This window comes from Nipponia nippon, unplaced genomic scaffold (genome assembly GCF_047370975.1).
Source record: "Nipponia nippon isolate SJK-2023a ecotype South Korea unplaced genomic scaffold, ASM4737097v1 scaffold_7, whole genome shotgun sequence".
Lineage (NCBI taxonomy): Eukaryota > Metazoa > Chordata > Aves > Pelecaniformes > Threskiornithidae > Nipponia > Nipponia nippon.
This window is the reverse complement of record NW_028262391.1, coordinates 27,181,885-27,202,909: the sequence shown is the minus strand read 5'-3', so window position 1 is coordinate 27,202,909 and position 21,025 is coordinate 27,181,885. Positions and strand designations below refer to the sequence as shown.

Sequence of the window (21,025 nt, the reverse complement as noted above, 5' to 3'; positions counted from 1 at the left end):
AAGCATTTTAGATTAAAATTCCTTAGGACCAAGGTATGTAGGAAATTCTAGTGACCAGTTTTAGCTTTTTTTTGCTATAATTCATTTATTTACTTATATTGCCCCCTTTTCTGCTTCGACCTGCAGAGGGAAGAAGAGAAAACGAAGGTACCTGCTGTGCAGAGGTGGCTGCCGCACTGTTTCTCCGCTAAAAGCGGAGCTTCCCTTCAAGTGGTTTGTGGGGGGGGGTGGGGGGGTGGGCATCCTTCTCCAGACATAAGGGTGCCTTAGGAAGCATGTGCTACAGAGGAGCTGCTTCCAAGCTCCCCGAGGATGTTTCCAATAGCGCGTGTACCCGCACCTCCCAGGCCCTCGGAGGAGTAGCAGTTAGAACAGGAATGCTCGTTCCTCTCCTGAAGGACTGACAGTCCTGCAGGGGCAGCAGCACAAACAAACCGAGCTTCCTCCTTTTTGTTTTTGCATTGTGTGACTAAATAGAGCATGTTGATTTTGTGGGTTAATTTCTGGGGTCTTTTCCCTACTGCCTACAATCAGGATCTGGCCTCCCTTCAGCAACACAGGCACACGTGAATTTCCATGTTTTAGGGCTGGCTGGTTTGTGTTTGCCAGAGTTGATTAAACAGAGTAGTGATTAAGCTCTCCAAATAATCCACCTCCAGTTAATAAAATGTTGCTGGAATTTGGAAAACACTGAAAGAGCTGAGGAACACTAGTTCTGTGTTCATTTTTTTTGAATAATTTGTGTACTCAGGCCACTATATTCAGGCAAATGTTGGTGATTGTTTGCAAAAAGCAAGCTTGATTTGTGACTGCAAGATTGCCCGAGATGGAGGGTGCTGTTCAGGCTGGCAGGTGGAGAGGATATCATGTGTTCTTTCTAATCAAACTAACAGACGCAGCCCAGAGGAAAGCTACAGCTGTTTATGCAGCTTGTAAGCCAAGAATTACACGTATTGTTGTGCATAATATCAAGACCAAATTCATGGTGGGGGGAAAGCTATTCTTGGGACATTCATGAACAGAAAAGCTAAACTGATTGAAATCTCCGTTCATGTGTCTTACATCTTGGATGCTGTGCCTCATTCTATAAGTAAATTAAGGAGGGGAGGTGTGCTAGCTAGCAACCTACTGTTTTGCATCAGCATGCCAATGCGATGTTGGAGCAGTGATAGATAAACTGCTTACTGATTATGAGAATAACACATTGTTCTCAATGTTTGGTAGTCATTCATAATGGCATCTATTTATAGAGATTTGGTTTGGTGTTTTATAAATTCCCTTTTTCATAAATGGCTCTTGTCTGTTCAGCTTCTTATCAGGCTGGATGGCTTGCAACCCTAGGAAGGAGAAGATAGAGAAAGAGCTTTAGAATAAAGCTGCTTTCCATGACCATCCTGTTCCATGTAAGTCTCTAGTCTTTACAAAGCATATGAGTATGACATTGTAGACCTCTTCACTGACGATCTGAGCTTCCTTAGGTAATGCTTTATGTTGCTGACTTAACCACTTTCCAGTTGAATCTTAGCCCAGGTACAATATTTGCTCTTGGAGGGGGATTAATTCTTGAAATCCTGGATGGACGCAACTAGAGACGTGCTTTCAAATCCCCTACAAATTGTCTTCCTCATTTGCTAAGAGGTTAGTGATTCCCTCTGGTAGATGCGAAGAAGCATAGGACATGGCTGCGTGGAAAATTCTTCTCTCTTCAGTAGTTTAGGAGTTCACGTCTTTGTCCCGTGGCAGCTCCTGTGGCACTTGGAACACAAGGTATTTAATGTTATTTGCTCGTTTGTTTATTTGGGTCTACAGCATGAGTAGGGTGTCTGTTCAGCAGCAAATACTATTCTGGACTTGGAAAACCTACCTGTACTTCATAAAAATAGAAATTCTTAAACATGTAAAGTCTGTCTCTAATCTCCACCTTACGTTTTTTCCAGCTTTCTAAGAAGGGAAGTGTTTCCTTTTTCTACAGTTTGTTGTGTGCAAATAGGCCCTAGAAACTTTTTCTACTCTTGGAACAGTTTTAAAACGGGAAAGCAAGCAGAAAAATAGAATGGAAGCAAGCTGCAAGGACAGTCATACACTGTCAGACCAACGGTCTGTCCAACACAGTGTACTCATTCACACAGGTCCAACAGGGAGAAGTGTAAGAACAGGGCATGTGTAGCATCGCCCTTTCCTGGTGCTGCTCCTCAGCTTCAGAGTCTTACAGGGTTAAGGTTGCACCTGGATCATCCTGTCCAACATCTGCCAAAAGCCTTTTCCCTGTGAACGTGTCTAATCCTGTGAATCAATTCATATTGGTGATTTCCAGAGCCTTCTGCAGCAACACACTGTACTCTTGAATCTTGTGTTATGTGGGGAAATGCTTCACTTTATTTTGAATTTGCTGTCTGATCACTTAACTGGATGCTGCTATTTTATGACTTACGACAAAGTAAAAAACTAATCTCTCTGCTTTGTACCAATTAGGTTTTCTGGACATCTCTTTCTCTGGATCTCTCTTGTGTCCTTTTAGTCCTTTTTTTTTTTTTTTTTTTTTTTTTTAATCCCCCTGAAGAATCTTATTCCATCTGTTTTTCCTTGGGTACAAGCTGTTCCCTGCCCCTGGTCATATTTGTTACCTTTCTGGGCAGGTAGCTGGACTGTTATATTCTTAAGAGCCATTCTGGTTTGAGTTCAATGATACCCTACAAATAATGGGTTGCATTTGGTTCTGATTTAGGAAAATACAGTAGGACAGATGAGTTCTCATTTGGGGTTTGGTCTGACTCCTTACCAATACATAGCACCTTTCTAGTTCTTAGACTGAACATGCCGTATCCAAGATGTGGATATGTAAGAGGTTCTGAAATGGTATAAATGGTGTTCTCTGTGTTCTTGATTTATTTCCTAATAACTTTTCTGCTTATGTCAAGACATTCATCCTAAGTGATACCAAGTATAACCGTGCATGTCAGACTATAGTTGTATTTTCTTTGAGTGTAATACTTTTTACTTACCATTATAGAATATACGGTATTTCATCACCTATCCAGTCTGCATCATGAAGCACTCCTCCAACTTAACATAGACAGCTTTATTTTGGGAATCCAGCACAGCTTTGTGTCTGTGGGCAGGCTATTCACTCCTTATCTAGGCTTCTTTCCATTCATTCAAGTTTGTTCAATAGCAAATGTCCCAGGACAGATGACACGTGCCGTTGTATACTTGCAATGGTAAAAAAAACAACAAAACCAAACAAAACCCCCCAAACAATCCAAACCCTGAAAGTAGCCAAAACCCATATGTATTGATATTCTTTATTTCCTATATTTTATCCCATTATTAATGAGTGAAATGACCTTCCTTCTTATCTCCTGACAATTTAGAGCCTCTGATGACAAATCTGAGGTACCTTTTGAAAATCTAGGTACTTTGTGTTGATCAGATTACCTTTATCTGTACTCATAGATTTCTTCACAAAATTACTCTCTACAAACCTCTCTGCAAAGGCCAAGCTATCCCTTCCCCTCCAGATTTTTCTACTAGTCTACTAATTTTTTAATATGAATTAAAAAGAGTTCTTGGTTTTTTGTAATGTTTCTGAAGAGCTGTTTTTAAACAGATATTTTTATGGTTGTGTTTTTTTGGTTTTTTGGGTTTTTTTTAATGAGGAATTGCTAAAATGAAAAGAAACCCACTTTCTGGTCTGCACCTGAGTATCTATTGAAATAGTTTTTGGTAAACTATACATGGGAATAGAGTGCTTTACCCACCAAGTATAATTCTGGTTTTATCTCATCCACCTATTTTTTCTGACATCTTTCCCAGGACCTTTTGGGGCAGAAAAGCTTCATTTGCCCACAGTCACATACCCATCTTTGACCATGAGCTGCCCTGAGTCTCAAAAGACGGGGACGAGTGGGAAGAATGCTAGTTCTCCTCATAAACAAGTTATCTTCAAAAAAAGCACCCGTGACAAAGCTGTAAGTACCATAATAAGGTGTTTATATAGGTATGAGTTTTACTTGTAGTCAGACAGGAGACTTATTACAAAGCTCTTTCTTGTCCCCTTCATTTTTTTTCTGAAGGACCATGAACTGTATTTAGCTCTAAGTTTGAGGAGATGACGTCAACATAGTTTATAGGGCAAGCTTCTCATATATTATGATACAAGAGGAAGGCAACTTGCCTCTCACGCCTCCTGGGTTGTACTCCTGCTGGTAAATGTTTAAAACAAAGCTGATTCATTGTCTTTCCAACCTGATGGAACCAAAAATCTTTACAGTTCTTTGTCCCTTGCACAAGTATTTATGTTGTACTTTTGGGAGCTGGTCTACATCAGGTCTTCAATTCTCATGTCCTAAAGCATGTGAATAATCCTGTTGAGTCTGGTGGGGATTGCATGTTTGCAGGAAAAAAATAAATATTCCGTTTAAAATGGAATTGTTATGATCTCTACAAGATTTATAGCTCTTCACTGTGCGTCCCCCCCTGCAACACACCACCACACAACCATCAACACTTTGTAGTTCAACCACGGTCATCATCTCCTTACAGCTGACCATCTACCTGGGAAAGCGGGACTTCATTGACAACATAGGGAATGTGGAACCTGTAGGTAAGTCCCCAAGGATATGGGCTACCATTCCTGCTCTCTCAACCCTGATTATCCTCTGTTAATCTCTTCTATTTTTTCTGTTCTTTCAGATGGTGTTGTATTGGTGGATCCTGCAATTATCAAGGGGAAAAAAGGTTTGAGGTTTTATGCAACATATGTTTCAGACATTGTTAGTCCTCTTTTGAAGTGAGATGCTGAGATAGAACATTTTTTATTGTTTTAAGGGTACAAATGTAACTCTGTTCTCCAGTGAATGGGCTTCTTACTCAATGTAATATATGTTCTTACATATGGTATGAATACTTACTGGGTTATACAACAGTGTTGAAATGGGTTTCCCTGACTCTATAGTGCAGGAAGATTTTACATCCCACCCCGGCTGCATTGTTAGCCTGCTGCATGCTTTACCTGTCGTGTGCTTGTTTCCAGTGTATGTGTCCCTGACCTGTGCTTTCCGGTATGGCCAGGAAGACATTGATGTGATTGGCCTCACCTTCCGACGGGACCTGTTCTTCTCTAGGGTCCAAGTGTACCCACCTGCTGACAAGCCAGAGTCTCTCTCCCACTTGCAGGAATCTCTGCTAAAGAAGCTGGGGAAAAATGCTTATCCATTTTTCTTTACGGTAAGTATCTCATAAGAGCCTCTGACCTTCTTCTCCTTCTCTGTTATTACCAGGCGGCCGAGATCTGGTGATGGACCGAAGACAGGGATTAATAGTGAACTTATGTTATACAAAGTTCCAACTTTGAGTGACAGACAATGTACCAATTTTTTTTTCTTACCATCTGAAGTGGTAAAGTGCAAGAAGATCCTAACTGCATGTGAAAAGTGCTTTCCTTGAAAAGGCAAGGAAACATGCAATGGCTTTGTGCTAGCAACAGCCTCATATATCCTTCTCTTCCCCATTCCTGAGGGGCTGAAATACTTTATACTATTGCCCCAGTGCTCACAGAGAAAGTGCCAAACCCTTTCTCTTTAAAAATTTTATGGATCAAACAAGCGGATGAAAAGCTCTTTACCAGATGTTGTCAACAAATAACAGCTCATTGCCAAATTCTGATTCTGACAGGATATGCTTCCAGTACTGTCAGTGACATATCTGCTTTAGTATTCCCTAGGAATATCCAGGCTTGAAAACCACATGCTCTGATATAGCAACAAATAAGTCTTTGAATGATTCTGCTAAATGGGTTGGTACCTGTCGTAATGTTATTAACCACTCAAATACAGTCTAGTGATCTTCAAACCGCTGGAGTCTCTATTGGGGTGTTAGCACTCAGTCTCCATGAGCTACTCTGCAGCCTTCACCGTTGATGTCTGGGCCTGGAGTTGCTGGCCCTGCCCAGGCCAGGAGTGAATGGGCACTGGCTGGCGGCTGGCTGGTCTTCGTGGCCTTAGTTGGGTTTCTGACACAGAGGTGCTTTGCTCAAGTTTCAAGCCCATGTGAACAGTGAGTAGCACTGCTGTGAGCCATATTGATTTTATCTCGGATGGGGAGCCAGATGTTCCAGCTTCTACTCTAACCTGTGCTTCTAGGGCTCTGTTTGATTTTTAGACCAGGTGCTTCACGTACTTGGACTTGTTTTACTTTTTGTCTCTTTTTCTCCCCTGCCCCATCCCTTGGCTATTAGAGTACTTTTGGAAGAGAAGGACTTGTTCACACAAGGCAAATATAAGGCCCAGTATATTAAGGCCCCTATCTTAGCCAGAACTTCAAAGGGTTACTATATTACAGTGAGTGACCTGTTGTCTCCAGGATTGCTTTGTACCTTTTGTGAGCAATATGTTAATTAGAGCACCTCAGAGTTGGAAATCTTTGTGTTATTACTTTGGGGTATTTTTCTCTTCTTCCTCCCACAGTTTCCAGATTACCTGCCTTGTTCAGTCTGTCTGCAGCCTGCACCTCGTGATGTTGATAAGGTGAGACCAGTGGGACACTTGTGCTTATCATGGTTGAGGAAAGTCATATGGAAAAAGTCATGTGAATTGATTTGGCTAGCTCGAGAGTAGAATAAGGTGATACTGGGGTTTACTGTGCTATGCCACAAATGTCAGGAATTTGACTTAAGAGCTACAAGTGTGTGTCACAGACTTGGAATTTACGTCCTCAGAATAAGAAAGGGAATCTAGTCAAATAGCAGCAAGACTACTAAATCTGCAATGCTTGTAGTTTCCTTAAGGGTACCACATGATTTGTGGGTTGGCTGCACATAAAATGATTGTAGCTGTCAGGCTACGTGAGAGAAAAGGAGACAGAGTGCCTAAAATCTCATAGATCACTATAAATAGCATGTGTTAAGACCTGCTTCTGAATTAAAACAAATGCAGAGAAGGGCTGGCTTGCACATGTGTGTAAACAAAACAAAAACCCTGGACTAAAAGTCACCAGATAATGAGATGTTCTGCAAGGTTTCTGACACAATTTACAATACTCCTTTTATACTTCACTGGACGCTTCTCTGAACAGCTGAGCTAGACTAACAGCTGGGCAAGGTGGGATGCAGGTTGTAGAATCCAGTGCCACAAGGAGAAGCTGTGTTTTTTGCCAAGGAATGATATTCTAGCAAAAATTCTCGTATTGCTCTCTAGAGAGTTATCTGGGACTCACACATATGTCCCATGGCAGTATAAACCCATTGTCAACTCGGCCTGATCAGCCCTTAGACATTGGGAAGTAAGAAGGTTGATCCTAAGTCAGGTATTGGCATTACAAAGTCATTCAGAAATTCAGTCCAGAAACCCCAGGCGCACTGCAGAGCCTTGCAGGCTGATCAGTCTTATAACCTGTAGCATGCTGTGACCTCTACAGCACTGCTCTCACAGAAAGCCTTTTAGGAGTAGGGATGTCATCTGTTCAAGGCTGGAAACGAAGCCTCATTTATCAGAACCAGCATGGGACAGGTGGATGCTGCCACACCAGTTGGCAGAGATCTCTATTATAATGGTAGGAGGCCAGAAAAATTTACAGCTGGCAGGAATCTGCCAATTTCTGGTGTATAGAAAGATACTTAAACATCTGCAGATGTTCTTGGCTTCTGACACTGGTTTCACAGCCGTCTTCTTTCTCTCTGGCAGAGCTGTGGGGTGGACTTTGAGGTGAAAGCTTTCTCAACAGAGAATGTGGAAGAGAGAATTCATAAGAGGTAACAGAACATGTGTGTCTGTCTTCAGCTTTGCCCTTCTTAAAGGGGGTGGGTGGTTCAATAATGCACCTTGGCTGAGTGTTCAGATTTGCCCCACTTGTCACCAGGCTTCTTGGGTGTAAGCACATGTGAATGCAGAACTCCTGCCTCTGCTAAGCACAAAGTACCACCATGTTGTCCTCTGCTCCTTCCCAGGAACTCTGCACGTCTGCTGATCCGTAAGGTGCAATATGCTCCAGAGAAGCCAGGACCCCAACCTTGTGCGGAGACCACCTGGCAGTTCTTCATGTCCAACAAGCCATTACACTTGAAAGCTTGCCTCAGTAAAGAGGTGAGGAGTCTGCCCTGGGGCTGTGGACATCATAGTATTGGCATGCCAATAGGCATTTTGTTGCCCAAAGCAGCTACTTTGTGTATTACTCAGACGGTCTCAGCTGAGACTGACTTGGCCCAGCACTCAAGGGCTCAAATGTAATTTCCGTCAGTAGCTACTGTTAGGGGGGGCTGAGACCCCATTACAAGATGCATTTGAGGCTAAATAAGTCATTCAAGGAAGGGTCATGAATCATTGGGAAGGGTCATCTTGCCTTACCTGGCCTCTGTGAGGAGATGTAATCTGGGGGGACTAGAGGGGTTTAGGGCTTGGCAGAAGCCTCCTGGCTGGATTTCTGAGTATCAGATTCCTTCTAGGTGTACTACCATGGCGAGCCCATTCCAGTCACTATCACCATCAACAACAGCACAGAGAAAACAGTGAAGAAGATCAAAGCCCAAGGTATGTTTTTACTGTTGCTTGGGATTTTTTGAGGGCTAGAAGACTGAATGGTCAGAGGGCTGAAAGACAGCCAGAATTTAGTGCTTGCAACAGCTTAAGCAGGCAGCGTGGGACAAGTCAGGAATTTGTCCCTCCACCCTGTCTGTTGCTGTTTGTTTGCTGTTCATCAAGTGAAACACTGCAGCCTTTTTCCTGACTCTCATGGTTACTTGTATGGCTTAATTTCAGGGACCAGTATGTCCCCTCTAGTAAACAGAAAGGGTCTGGCACCTGCAGCAGTCAAGGCAGGAGCTGTGGGGAAAAATCCACCTCATTGGGGAGGCTGGGAGGAAGGGCTCCCCTGTCAATGTGATGCTCCTGCTATCTGTGAATGTGCCTAGGTTGCATACAATTTTGCCCGGGGTTTCAGAAACATCTGGCAATGTGAGAAACAGCCGCTCTGCCAGCGATGGTGTAATTCCTCCTGAGGAAGCTGAGGGCAGGGGCTGAGTTTCAGAGGAGTTTCAGTACTGTGCCTGTGTTTTATTTGTGGCACTGCATGTTTTCATCCCACAAGCCCCGTTGCACTTGGACCCGTGGAAGACAGTCTGAGAGACAAAGGATGAGAAAGAGAGGGGAAGGCAAGGAGGGAACGAAGTTGCTGAGATTTTTACAAAACACTATATTAGAGAAAGCCAATTCAGTGCTGGTCTTGGATGCACTGTCTAGTGGTTCCCAAATATTTTTAGGCTGACATGCCTCAGTCAGGCTTAAAAAGACTTTGTTGATCCCCAGATTTTCTCCTCATCAGTGTTTCAGTCAGAACTACCCTATGGTGTTTTTTTGGTGTTTGATTGGAGAATATAAGCCATTTATTATCACAAGTTCTTGACTGCAGTTTGGTATCCAGTCTGCTTGATGATGATGTCTCCTGAATGCAAATGCAATGGCTATAGATACACAAGAGATACCAGTGACCAAAGACAAAAGCAGATGCGCTTAGAGAAGAAGAAGGAGATCTTTATGGTGGAAAGAGCAGGCTTCCAGGGAAAACCATGGGTTATTGACTTTTTGTCATCTCCAAATCAAGGCTGGATGCCTTTCAGGGAAGATAGTCTTTCGCCATTTGTGTGCCGTTGGTCTCTATCCAGGTCAGGCTGTCTGACCTGGTGGTCCCTTCGTGCTCTAAATGGATGGCTTTTCCTGCTGTCCTCATCACGTCTTCCATTCCTGAGATTCGGGGTTGGGGGGGAGGGGGCGCAGCTATGTTGTTTCTGATGCGTATGCACAATTGATTGTCTGCTTTCTCCTTTCTCATTCAGTGGAGCAGGTTGCCAATGTGGTTTTGTACTCCAGTGACTACTATACAAAAGTGGTAGCTGCTGAGGAAGCACAGTGAGTGAATGCTCTGCTCATCCCTTCTTGCTCCTTCACACCCTTTTAATTACCCTCCTCCTCAGCAATGGAGGGTGCTCCTAGCTATAGTCTTGCAGTTGCCTGCTGTTACAGTGTGCTCTCTTCTCCTCTTGCCTAGTGTGTGTATCCCCCACACCACCTGTACTCTCTGGATGCAGCTGGTCTCCTTTTCTCATAGCCAGCCGGTACTCTGCACCTTTTTTCAGAGAACAGAGGGAGGTTGCAGAAGGGGGGTTTTGTTTGAAGAGTAATGGCCTACTAGAAAAACTTAGCAGAGGCTGTGGAAGGCTCCCCATTGCTTAAAATCTTTAAATAGAGATACAACATTTTTCTGAAAGGTGCTGCTGTTTGAGTGGAAGTCATGGATGCTCTAGCTTGAGGTCAGTCTTTTTCACACCATTTCATTTGTTTTCTTCTGGCCTTGGAAAGCCTGTGAAAACCTCGAGCCTATTGACAGTGTGGAGAACGACTTGCTTTTTTGCATTGCACTGCATTGGCAGTGCAGTATTGAACTGTGCTTTGTGAGGAGGGTTGGACACACCCAGACATTTTATATTTCTCTGTTTTTTTTGCTCTGTAGCTTAGGGACATGTTTTCCATTGAGTACTGGTCTTCCAAACTAGGATTTATTTTGTCCAAATTTAGAGGTCTGCAGCATAGTTTGACCTACTTTAGAAGTCTGCCTTAATGTGAAATTAATAATTTTTTGCAAGTGCTTGCTCCTCTCTGCTGATTAGAAAGGGAATTTTTATGACTGGTTTAGATGTAGACATTTGCATTGTAGACAACTAAATTTGGACAGATAAATTCCACATCTTTTGGATGGTTTTGTAATCTGTTTTGAAATTCTCTTGGTTGGGTGTATAATGCAAATTGGAGAGTGTATCACTTTCCTTCTCTCACCTGCTGCTTATTTTCAGGGAAAAGGTGCAGCCAAACAGCAGCCTGACCAAGACACTGACACTTCTGCCCTTGCTGGCAAATAACCGGGAGACCCGAGAAATAGCTCTGGATGGAAAGCTAAAGGATGAGGACACCAACTTGGCTTCTAGTACCATGTGAGTGGAGTTTTAAATGGTCTTAGCTAGCAGAGGGTTATAAAGAAGGGAGGATGGAGGAGACATTCATATCAGGAGTTTGTACCTGTAAATGTGTGTCCAGATGGGTAGATCTAAGCTGCATGACTTAGCCTATCATATTCATTCAGGGTGAATAGTGATCACGGATCTCGAGAGGTATTAGCTGTCCCTGAGGCTCTATCACTTTCAGGAGAATAGGATGTTCACCTAGTTCTTGCTCCAGCCATATATTGTTGCTCTGTTGCTACGCTGCCTAACACTGCTGTCTGTTTTCTCTGGTAGTATTAAGGATGGAATAGACAAGACGGTGATGGGGATTCTGGTTTCCTACAAGGTCAAAGTGAAGCTCACTGTTCCAGGGTAAGAATAACAGGCTTTCTGCTACATCTGCATAGAGTTAAGAGAGGGGAGTGTGTGTACTTCATTGACTAGTGGGGAGAGGGCAGGACAGTCCACCCTAAGAGAAAGGGCACATGTTGTAGGACATCAGGCTCCCTCTAAAGCATAAACTGCCTGTAAATCAGTCTTGGCATATCCAAAGAACTTGTCCTGAGCCAGAGGGGTTGGATTACCTTCCTTAGATACCATATGACTTTACAGCTGAAGTATGAACCTCTGGTTTGCATTGCAATTTTTTGTTTCAAAGCCATAACTTATTTTTTGAGAACTAAAGTGAAACTTTGGGTGAGCCTTTATGTTGGCATTCTTGTTCTCCCAGAGCAGAAGGTAGAGATGTCTGCCTCAGAGTTCTGCATTGAGCCAGCTTTCTGGATGAAGCTGATGTTATCAACATGAGCTAGTGCCCAGCATACAGTGCAGAAGAGGACAAGGATAACTCTGTTGGTGATAGTCACTGTTTACATTTGTATTTCATTCATCTATCCTTTCTAGTACAAAAATGAGTCGATGATTTGCCTGAAGAGTGATAAAATGGCTGCTGCCTTCTGTGGTCCTCTGATTGCCTATATCCTTTGGCTCTCAGAAATGGAGCCATGCCCAACACTTGGTCAGGAGTTCAAAAACTTAGACCCTTTCACCACGGGAAGGACATGAAAAGTGAAAATTACCTTTTTAAAAAACAAGTTTATTTGGATGTTATGCTTTGTGGCAAGTAGAAAAAAGTATATGAGGAAGGTGATTTCAATAGTCCACCAATAAAACAGCATTTGGTAGAGCACTCTAATGGAAAGGCACTAAACGTGGTTGTGTTTTTCTCTTTGTTTTCTTCTGTAGCATGCTGGGAGACCTCACCTCCAGGTAAATGCCCTTTTCCTTTTCAGACCATGCAGTTGTAGTTGTTAATTCGTCTTTTTTACCCTCTTTCTTATTCCCTTTCCCACCTCCCTAAAAAAAAACCAAACCAAAACCTATCCCTTAAGCTGATAGAAATAAGAAGTCTGTGCATTCGGCTGTGAAAATGAAGTAATTACAAAAATATCTCTGATTTTGTGTACATGCAAGTACATTCAGCACATAATAAACCCAGTTTATTGAAGTGGATATGCCTGGGATATTTGTGGAGAAATCAGAGTTTAACTCTTTTTGAGGGGAAAATTATGATTAGAAAAAGATAAAAGAACGAGTGAAGCTGGAGTTCAGGGCTTGGGCTGGCCTGAGGTGGGAAGGGGACTGAACCAGGCATGAACAGAGCTGTGGATCTGATGCATTCTCTCTTCTCCCCAAAGCGAAGTGGGCACAGAGCTGCCGTTTCGTCTCATGCACGCAAAACCTGAGGAGAAGAACCCAACAGGTCAGTTATGCCTGGTTTTTGCCTTTCTTCATTAACAGACTCATGTGAAATCTTACCATTGCAAGGGTTATAGTGATTTGTTCTACAGGAAGCCTTTAGAGTCTACAAGACTCCAGTATGGGGGCTGCTCTGTGTGTGTATATGTATATGCATGTGTATATATATATATCTCTCAACCTCAAGGCACAAAATAACAGGGAGAAGAAGGGATGCTAAAATGGGATAAGGTGGAAATGGGTCACGTTCCCTTTTTGTCTTTCGTCTATGGAATCACAACTCAAAGCACAGGGGCTTGAGGAAGCACTGCAACAGTTAAATCTCATGACTACTGTGCAAAATGTCCTGAGTGAAGCTGTCAACAATTTCCAGCCAGATTCCTATACAGCAAACAAGAATGTGTCACAGAAAACACCTTAGACACATGAGCATTGTAAAAAGCAAAATACTTTTAAGCAAAGTTAAGAGGTGATAAAACTGTTTATGATTTTAGAGTCCCTGTTATCTTGATGTGGCATTGGCCATGGTGTCTGTGATGTGGCCTTCATGTTCAGTGGGTATCTGAGAGGAATGTCTCTTCAGAGTCAGGTCAGTAAATGGAAGTGTGGGAACTTTAAAGCAGTGTAAGGCGTGTCAAGGCTTGGGATCAGATTCCAAAACTGCAGGCTGTCTTGAGCATCTGTGTTCTCCTCCCACTTCCTCAGGCCCTGGCTAGCTCTGTTCTCTAATGGTGAACATACAGAAACTGTAAGGTGCTTGCGCTAAATCAGAAGCTCCTGTACAGCATCTGAAGCAACTATTGAACACAAAACATTATGCCAGCATTTCAAAGCTGGAGCTGTTATAGATGAGTCATCTTGTCCTGCCCTCTGTATTTAGACAAAGTTGCATGGGCTTCAAACAAAACCCCATGGTTGCTTCTGCACTGCTTTTCTTTTTCTTTCTTCTTTCTTTGGGCCCAAACTTACCTAAAGCTGCTATGTCTAAGAACATGACCACTGGAAGAAGATGGGGGAGGCTATGAAAGGAGTTATCCCAAGATAGATGCCATGTTCTATACTGGAAGCATTAGAGAGGGGTGACTTCAGTCCTTATTGTGTGAAATTGTTGGAGGAATCAAATGTGAGTGATGAGAAGAGAAACTGGTGAGCCTCTCCACACTCAATTGCTCTGGTTGGGAATCAGTATTTGCTAATTACGGATGTGCTGGAGTGGGCAAAGGTAGGTTTCTTCACTCCTCTTTGAGAATTGCACCATAGGAAACTCATTTCCACTGGGAAAATCCCTGCTGTGAGCTGCGCCAGCCGGGCCTCTCAGCACAGGCACAGAACATGCTCACAGGAGAAGTTTTTTGTGCATGTTACACCCCCATCAGAGTAGTGCGATGAGTCTAGGAAGCACCTTCAGGGCAAATCCACAAGGCCTATTCTTCTCTCACCCCCCTTCTGCTGTGGCCACACAGGAGACAGCCACAGCACTGAGGAGTAGCGCAGGACACCCCGCAGCAGCATGCAGCCCAAAGCTGCCTCCAGCTGGCCTGTGAGGTGGAAATCGGGTCCTCAGAGTTAGTCCATAGGACTGATAAGGTTGGCTCACCTTGGTGAAGCTGCTGTGAAGCAAATGTTTTGTTAGCATAGCTGTGCCCATGCTGCGGGTTTCCCTTTCGTGCTGCAGGCTAGCGAAGCTCCGCCAGCACAGCACTGACATTGCTGCACACTTGATCGTGGTCTCAAATGGGTGACTCATTGTGGGAGAGCCGCTTTGGCAAGGGTCTTCCGTCTCTTCTGGTAGCTTGTACATACTGAAGCATCTCCCTCAGACTTCCCTGCAGCAATCCCCCTGCCCAGGAACTTGGTGAGGGGCTGGGACTGGCACCGGTGGCCCCAGGCGCGGTGGCTGGTCAGGGCCATATAGTGTCCGTGGGGAGCCTCGCAGGGCAGGGGGGCTGGTGGGGCAGCTCCGGGCTGCAAAATCTGGGGCTTTCATGGATACGGAGAAAAGCTTGAAAACGTCAAACAAGGATCATCCAAAGGCTTAGGCAACTGTAAAAAATTTTACATTTTTAGAACGGTGTGAATTTTTTTACATGACTTTTTGGTGTTAACAATGCCGCAACCCCCTTTTTATTACTTACGCTTCAGGCAGATAATGCTGGCAGAAGCATTTGTGGTATGAGGAAAAATGGAAGTCAGTCAGTTCTCCCTTCTAAGATCATTTCAAAGGACGGCTGGTATACTCGTTTATATAGTGTGCTCAAAAGGATGTGGGCAGAAGACTTTACAAGGGAAATGGAGAACTGCAATATTTCTCAGATCGTTTCCCCCAACACATCCTCTTACCAAAGGCACAGCCCACGTATTGTTTGCTACATCAAAGTCTTCTAGGAGCTTGCTGTCAGAGGACAGCCAGGGTTCATGTCTTTTGTACAGATGGAAATTGCGAGTTTCTTACAAATTGAAAAAAAAATACAGGTAGTTTCAGGAGCTTGTCCCATGGGAAAGCCCTACAAATGGTTAACTCAAAAAATAAATGCTTTCTCTTAAAAAAAGATACTGTAACACAACAGAAAATTCCTCCGAAGCCTGCATAGCTGACTTGAAAACTGTGCTGGAATGTGGTGTCTGAGCTCATTACAGGGAATAAAACAGCCTTCCATATGAAGGTGGTAAACTAAAACTCTTTCCAGCTTTATTGGCTGGTAGTTTTCCATGCCCTGTGCCTAATCACTCTTCCCAATTGTGCGTTCATGCTTTTTAAATTTTTATTCTACCACTTTAGTTCATAAACTCTGAGAAATAAGATGTGTTTCATTAGTGAAATAACATCTAATTTGGAATCAAGTGAATCAAGACTTAATTGCAGAGATGGAGCTTCAACAAACAGTGTTTAGACTCTCAAAGGCCCCACAAGATGGAATTTTTCTTTGTTGGCTTGTTCAGCAGCCTCTGCAGTGGGTGTAGGCAGGGGTGCATGCACAGGGAATTTTGAGATCACTCCTTATCTTCTTTTTCCATTCCCTTTTGTTTTTACTGATGAGTCAGTAGTAACCAGTTTGCCTATTGCACCTCTCTGCTTACTTGACTGTCACTTTGTCTTAAGACACAGCTGGGAGAAAGAAGTCAAAGCAACCGTTTTATAGAGTCAAAGCTAAAGTGGGATTAAAAAATGATTTATTCCTTTCAGTGCAGTAATATCCTTTTCCCTTCTCTAGCCAAGGTGATTTATGGCAAAAGTAAATAAAACATGTGTAGCATCAGTATATTTAATCATGCAGGGCTGATTTGAGTGCAGAGAACCTCAGAAAGATAAGAACATGTTCTCAAGAACATTTTTTCATTTTTTTTAGGGCCAAACTGGGGCAAGTGTGATCAACTGCTGTGTGCTTTATTTCACAGCAGATTGCTTTTCCCTTTTTATTTGTCTGTGAGTGAGCTCTGAAGCATTCATCACTCAGTAAAAAGCAGGTCTATCAGAGTGCACGGCTATTGCAGATTGCTCTTTCTTTTCTGTGCCTGGACGAGGCAGAAAAGGAATGGCTTCCTACCTTTCCTTTCCCATGTTTATTTATAGCTTCCCTGTCTTGGACTTCTTGTAGGCCAGTGTTTGCATGTTTCATATGTGCTGGTTTTGCAGCTGTTTTTGGACTCATGTGGTTCACAGGTGGTTATTTTTAGGCGAAGCAGCTCCTGTTGCATTGGCAGTCTGTCTTTTCTGCCTGTTGACAAAAATGCATAGAGATCTGTTTCTTTTAAAGATGGATTCAAACTAGGCTTTGTCTCTTCATGCTTCCAAGACCTTTCCCAGTCAGGAGTTTGCCCAGAAGCTCCTGCTGGGTTTTTCTCAAGGCTGTGGTCTCAGCGTGAGTTCTTTGGTCTGGGTTTTCCTGCCCTTCTCCTGATGTTTTACGTTTTGTGGGCCTATGTCTTGGACACTGGCCTTTGTTTTGGCTGTTGTTCAACAAATGGTCATCTATCTGCTCCCTTGTTAAACTTGCACGAAAGGGCTGGTTTCAAGAAACCCATAAATGCTTTGTCCCTTTAATATTAAAACTATACATGCCCTTTATTGGTATTGTAACTTTCAGAAATTAGTGAATTTGTTAAGCACTTTAACATCTTGAAAAATAACACAGCCTACTCCCTTTTTTCCCCCCATAAAGTTAAGAGAGGTTAAAAGCAAGCTTATAATGAAAATTACCATATGCCACAACTTTAATTATATGGAATCATTTCTGTGGCTGTGTAATAAAAGCTTACAGAAAACCCTCTGCAGAGAGTATGATGACATTTTGGAGCCTCATTGATCCTTGAACACAGCCACTCCCTTCCCAACCCTCAAAACAATTGCTGGGATGCCAGTTAAAAAAAAACCAATACTCTACCCATTTTCAGGTTCCTGAGAATTTTTCAATGTTATAATGTTAAATAAGCCACAGGACAGCAAGATAACTATGTGGAGTGAGCCTAACTCCTGCTAGGGTGCTAATGTAGCCATTTAACAAGCTACGTGTTAGTATGGCAGCCTGAAGGTAAAGTAGTGCATCTTTGAATGTAATCTTACATCTGAGTTATATGATAAGCATTACTCTACTGCCACACTACTTATGTATTGATTCAATAAGCATTTATGTGACAGTAAAGTATATGCCCAACTGAAATGATACCTATTTTTCCCCCCTTAACCCATTTTATAACATTGGCTTCAAACTGCATTGGTGGGTATCACTCAGCTTCACCCACATCATTGATGTCACCGTTCCCATACTAATGAATGTACTTCAAAGAGGGGAAAGAGAGCAGACTATTTAAAGAATAAAAATTGGAGGAAAAATGAAATGAGAACAATGCTTTATGCATTGGAAATTTTTAAAGTTCTAAATATTTAATTTTAAATCCATTTCAATCAAGCATGCATGCCCTGAGACTTTCCAGACTTCATCTTGGCTTCTGTGAGTGGAGGAAACCATCCTTTCCAAGTCTGGATAGACACCATCATTAATGTCTTTACATGAGGCATTTTGACTTGACTGTCCCCGTTTGGCACACTTTTAATGCTGACTTTTCCAGCAGTGCTAATTGCCACTTGTTGCCCTTGATTTCAGTGTGCATTGTGGGTGGGAATTCTCCAGGTAGTGAGTTATCCAGTCATCTGAAGCATCCCAGATCCCTGACGACTTCTGTAGAACGATGGCCTAGGTGCGCTTTGCTCCCTGACTTAAACTCATGAGAAGTAAGCCAGTGAAGCAACTGTTACTTGCTAAAGCTAAAGTAACTGTGAGAACAAAAAAAACCCTGCCCCCATTTCATCACTGCAATACAGTCTGTTCTGCTTATTTTAGGCTGTGCTGAAACATCTTCCAAGGAATCCTGCTAGCAAGCAAGATTCATTACGGTGTGGTTAGCAAAGATCCCATGAAAGAAACACAAGTGCCAAAGGTCTCAGGATTATATTTAGGCAAGGATGAAATCAGGAGTATTGCCTCAAGTGCATGGACCATCTAATGAGAGACCACCTAGGCCTCTTTGTATTCTGGCCTTGTTTGATTTTAATACCTTCATGTTTATTGAACAAGAACATCGTCTTCTCATCAGCTGACTACTTAAATTGCGGTGACAGACCAATTAAGACTAACATCATGTCACGCAAGCACTGTCATCTCTGAGTAGAAGTGTGTGCACAGATGTCTCTCACAGCTGTGACCGCTAGCAAGCATAAATGGGAAAATCTGTCTTTGTTTCTGAGCCCTTGTGATGTCTTGGGCAACATTGCCAGAGTGCTTTTCCATTCGGGAGATCAAGTTTTGCTTCATCAGGTGCATGTATGCACATTTTGAGACTTTCTGGAATTCTCCTTGTATTGCTGCAAATCCTGCTGCTTGTCACTCTGTCTTGTCAGTTTATAAATTTTTGCTTGTTTAGCATCCACTGTTCTAACTACCTGGTGTGTCTTTTCTCCTTCTTTACCGCATGCTGATGACTTCAGGGAAGGATGAGTAAGTTTCTTTTAATGATATTTCGCATTCTAGCTGCAGTTGTGCATTGACTCTTTGAAAACTCCTCAAAATTGTACAAAAATCCACAGGGTTCACAGAGTACGAGCTTAAATCCAAAGTGAGTAAGTTACTGTGGCTTGACAAATTACTACTATCAGTTGAACAGCAATGACTGACCATGTGAAACTGGTTTAAGAGAATATGTTTTGCCTCACAGTTGGAGGGAGGGATGTGTTCGTGGTCAGCTGATGCTCTGTAGCTCTAAGTTTCAGTAACTCAATAGGTTTGACCATGTGCCCCTATTTTAGTACAGAAGGAATAAGGATGAAAGGTTTCAAATTTTATTTCTAGACAAAGACCCTTTCAGGCTGCAGACTCTTCAGCTAGCTGATAAATATTTAGCTGGAATGGACATGATTTGGTACAGATTAAAACCTCCTCAGTTTGTGTCCTGACTTGCTCAATCAACTGCTTTTCATACTAGCTAGAATACCACCACTGAAGATGGTGCCTGTGGGAATGTGATCGAAATCTCTTTGAAGACAACGGAAACCTTACCAGGGTCTGCTCCGGGCTTCTCTTCTTCTTCCTATATGTTGCCTTTAGTCTGCTGGTATAAAAAAATTGCTAACATCATTTTAAAAGACCTGTGTTTCTTCCATTTCAGTGAAGCAGAGCTGGTATTTGAGGAGTTTGCTCGTCAACAGCTAAAAGATATGCTTGATGATGAAGACAAGAATATGTCCTCAACTGATGAGTGACTAAAGAACAAGCTGCCAGAGAAGCTATGTAGTCTGGCATCAGTTAGAAATTTAGGACCTAGGTTTCTACTAAACTGCATGTTCTCAGTGCATGCATGGTTTTCCAGGGATCAACCCTGAGATAAGTGGACATAAAATCATGAATCTCTATTGCTTATTAAAAGTTTCAGCTCTAGAAGAATGTAGCAAACTCAAAACCTGATGCTTACTTGAGCTACCAGAGGAGGACAGGAAGGCTGCCATGCCATGACTGCTGCTTTCAGGGCTATATCTAATAAAAAGGTTGGTTGCTTTCACCACTGATGAGAGCTTAAATGATGGCTTGTGCAGCCTGCCTAGACTTACTCAGTGTCAAAGAGTCTCTGGCTTTGAAATGCCAGTGAACCAAGTCCTAGTCTGAAAGGCTGGCTTGCAGCCTTTGGTGATTCATTGAAGTTTCTCAGCAGACTGTACAAAACTGATTTTATTTCCTTTTGGTTGCTTTTGCATTTATGCTTTACCGAATTCATCTAGTGAATATTCTCAGTGCATGCACTGTCCCCCTATGTAGCTTACATCCACTTTCTGTACCATTAAATGTCCTGCAAGTCATCTTCCACAGCGGCTATAATGCCGAGATACAATGTTAGCTTTCTAGCAATATTCTTAACAATCCTGTTATTAAAGATGAGAGAAATGTGCACTGTCCATGAATTCCTTAACAAAGCTCCCTATATACAACCCCAAACAGAGAACTGCTAGTCCAGACTGATCCTATATTTAATCTAGTTTCCTGTATGCAACAGTGCTTCAAAAGAGGGTACAGTAAAATTAAGGAGGAAATTAGGGGGCAGCCTGCCCTGAGGAGCCTTTTCCAACATACATCTGCCAGAGGTTGGTTTATGTTCTAAGAAATGAGATTGTATTCTGCAAACTTTGTTCGCTCTTGTTGATCTGGATATTCTCATTTTCCATGTAAATGTCTAATCCTTTTCTGAATCTCACTTATATTTTGGCTGAAGTGAGTTGCATCAGCTGATTACATTTTGCATGTAAAATGACTGGTGTTTTCTTTTCCTTGTTTTTGCTCTAAATCTGCTTGTCAATGTCTCTGGTTTAAATTCTCCTGGAAAGTCTGAATGCAGGGCCTACATTTATTAATATAAACTTGCGTTTCCCACTCTATGCACCGGAACATGGAATGAAGAGCTTCCAACTTATATCTTAGTTAACAATGATGTGCTTTTAACAGAGAAGAAAATGAGGGATACGTTTTTGAGATGTCTGTTTCCTCCCAGCGGGCGTGGGCCTCCTGGTGAAAGCCTGCCGTAAGCGTGTTGCACTTCCATCCTGCTTCGGACTGCAGAGGGTGCGCAAACAGAGCTTGCCCACTCTCTGGCTTAGCTTACTATTGATTAACTGTAACAAGCCAAGGCAGCCTGCTTTGGAGAAAAGCGTGGGCTGTGCTCTGGCATTTCTGCAGGATCGTCCTATACACAGGCCTCATTTTTTGAGCAGAGGCTTGTTTCTTTGTTTGTTTTTTCTTATTG

General features: G+C 42.7%; 1 protein-coding gene across 1 annotated transcript; it reads left to right on the top strand.

The window, feature by feature from the left end:
• Positions 1-135: 135 nt before the first annotated feature.
• On the top strand, positions 136-20,370 carry SAG (S-antigen visual arrestin). Its single transcript, XM_087739357.1, has 17 exons — positions 136-147; positions 1,309-1,403; positions 1,515-1,767; positions 3,814-3,968; positions 4,543-4,603; positions 4,693-4,737; positions 5,033-5,226; positions 6,465-6,524; positions 7,680-7,747; positions 7,943-8,078; positions 8,438-8,522; positions 9,824-9,896; positions 10,838-10,975; positions 11,279-11,356; positions 12,230-12,253; positions 12,682-12,746; positions 19,403-20,370. The coding sequence occupies exons 4-17, from the start codon at positions 3,870-3,872 to the stop codon at positions 19,444-19,446; spliced, it is 1,170 nt and encodes a 389-aa protein (XP_087595483.1). The 5' UTR covers positions 136-147; positions 1,309-1,403; positions 1,515-1,767; positions 3,814-3,869; the 3' UTR covers positions 19,447-20,370.
• The last annotated feature ends 655 nt before the right edge of the window (positions 20,371-21,025 follow it).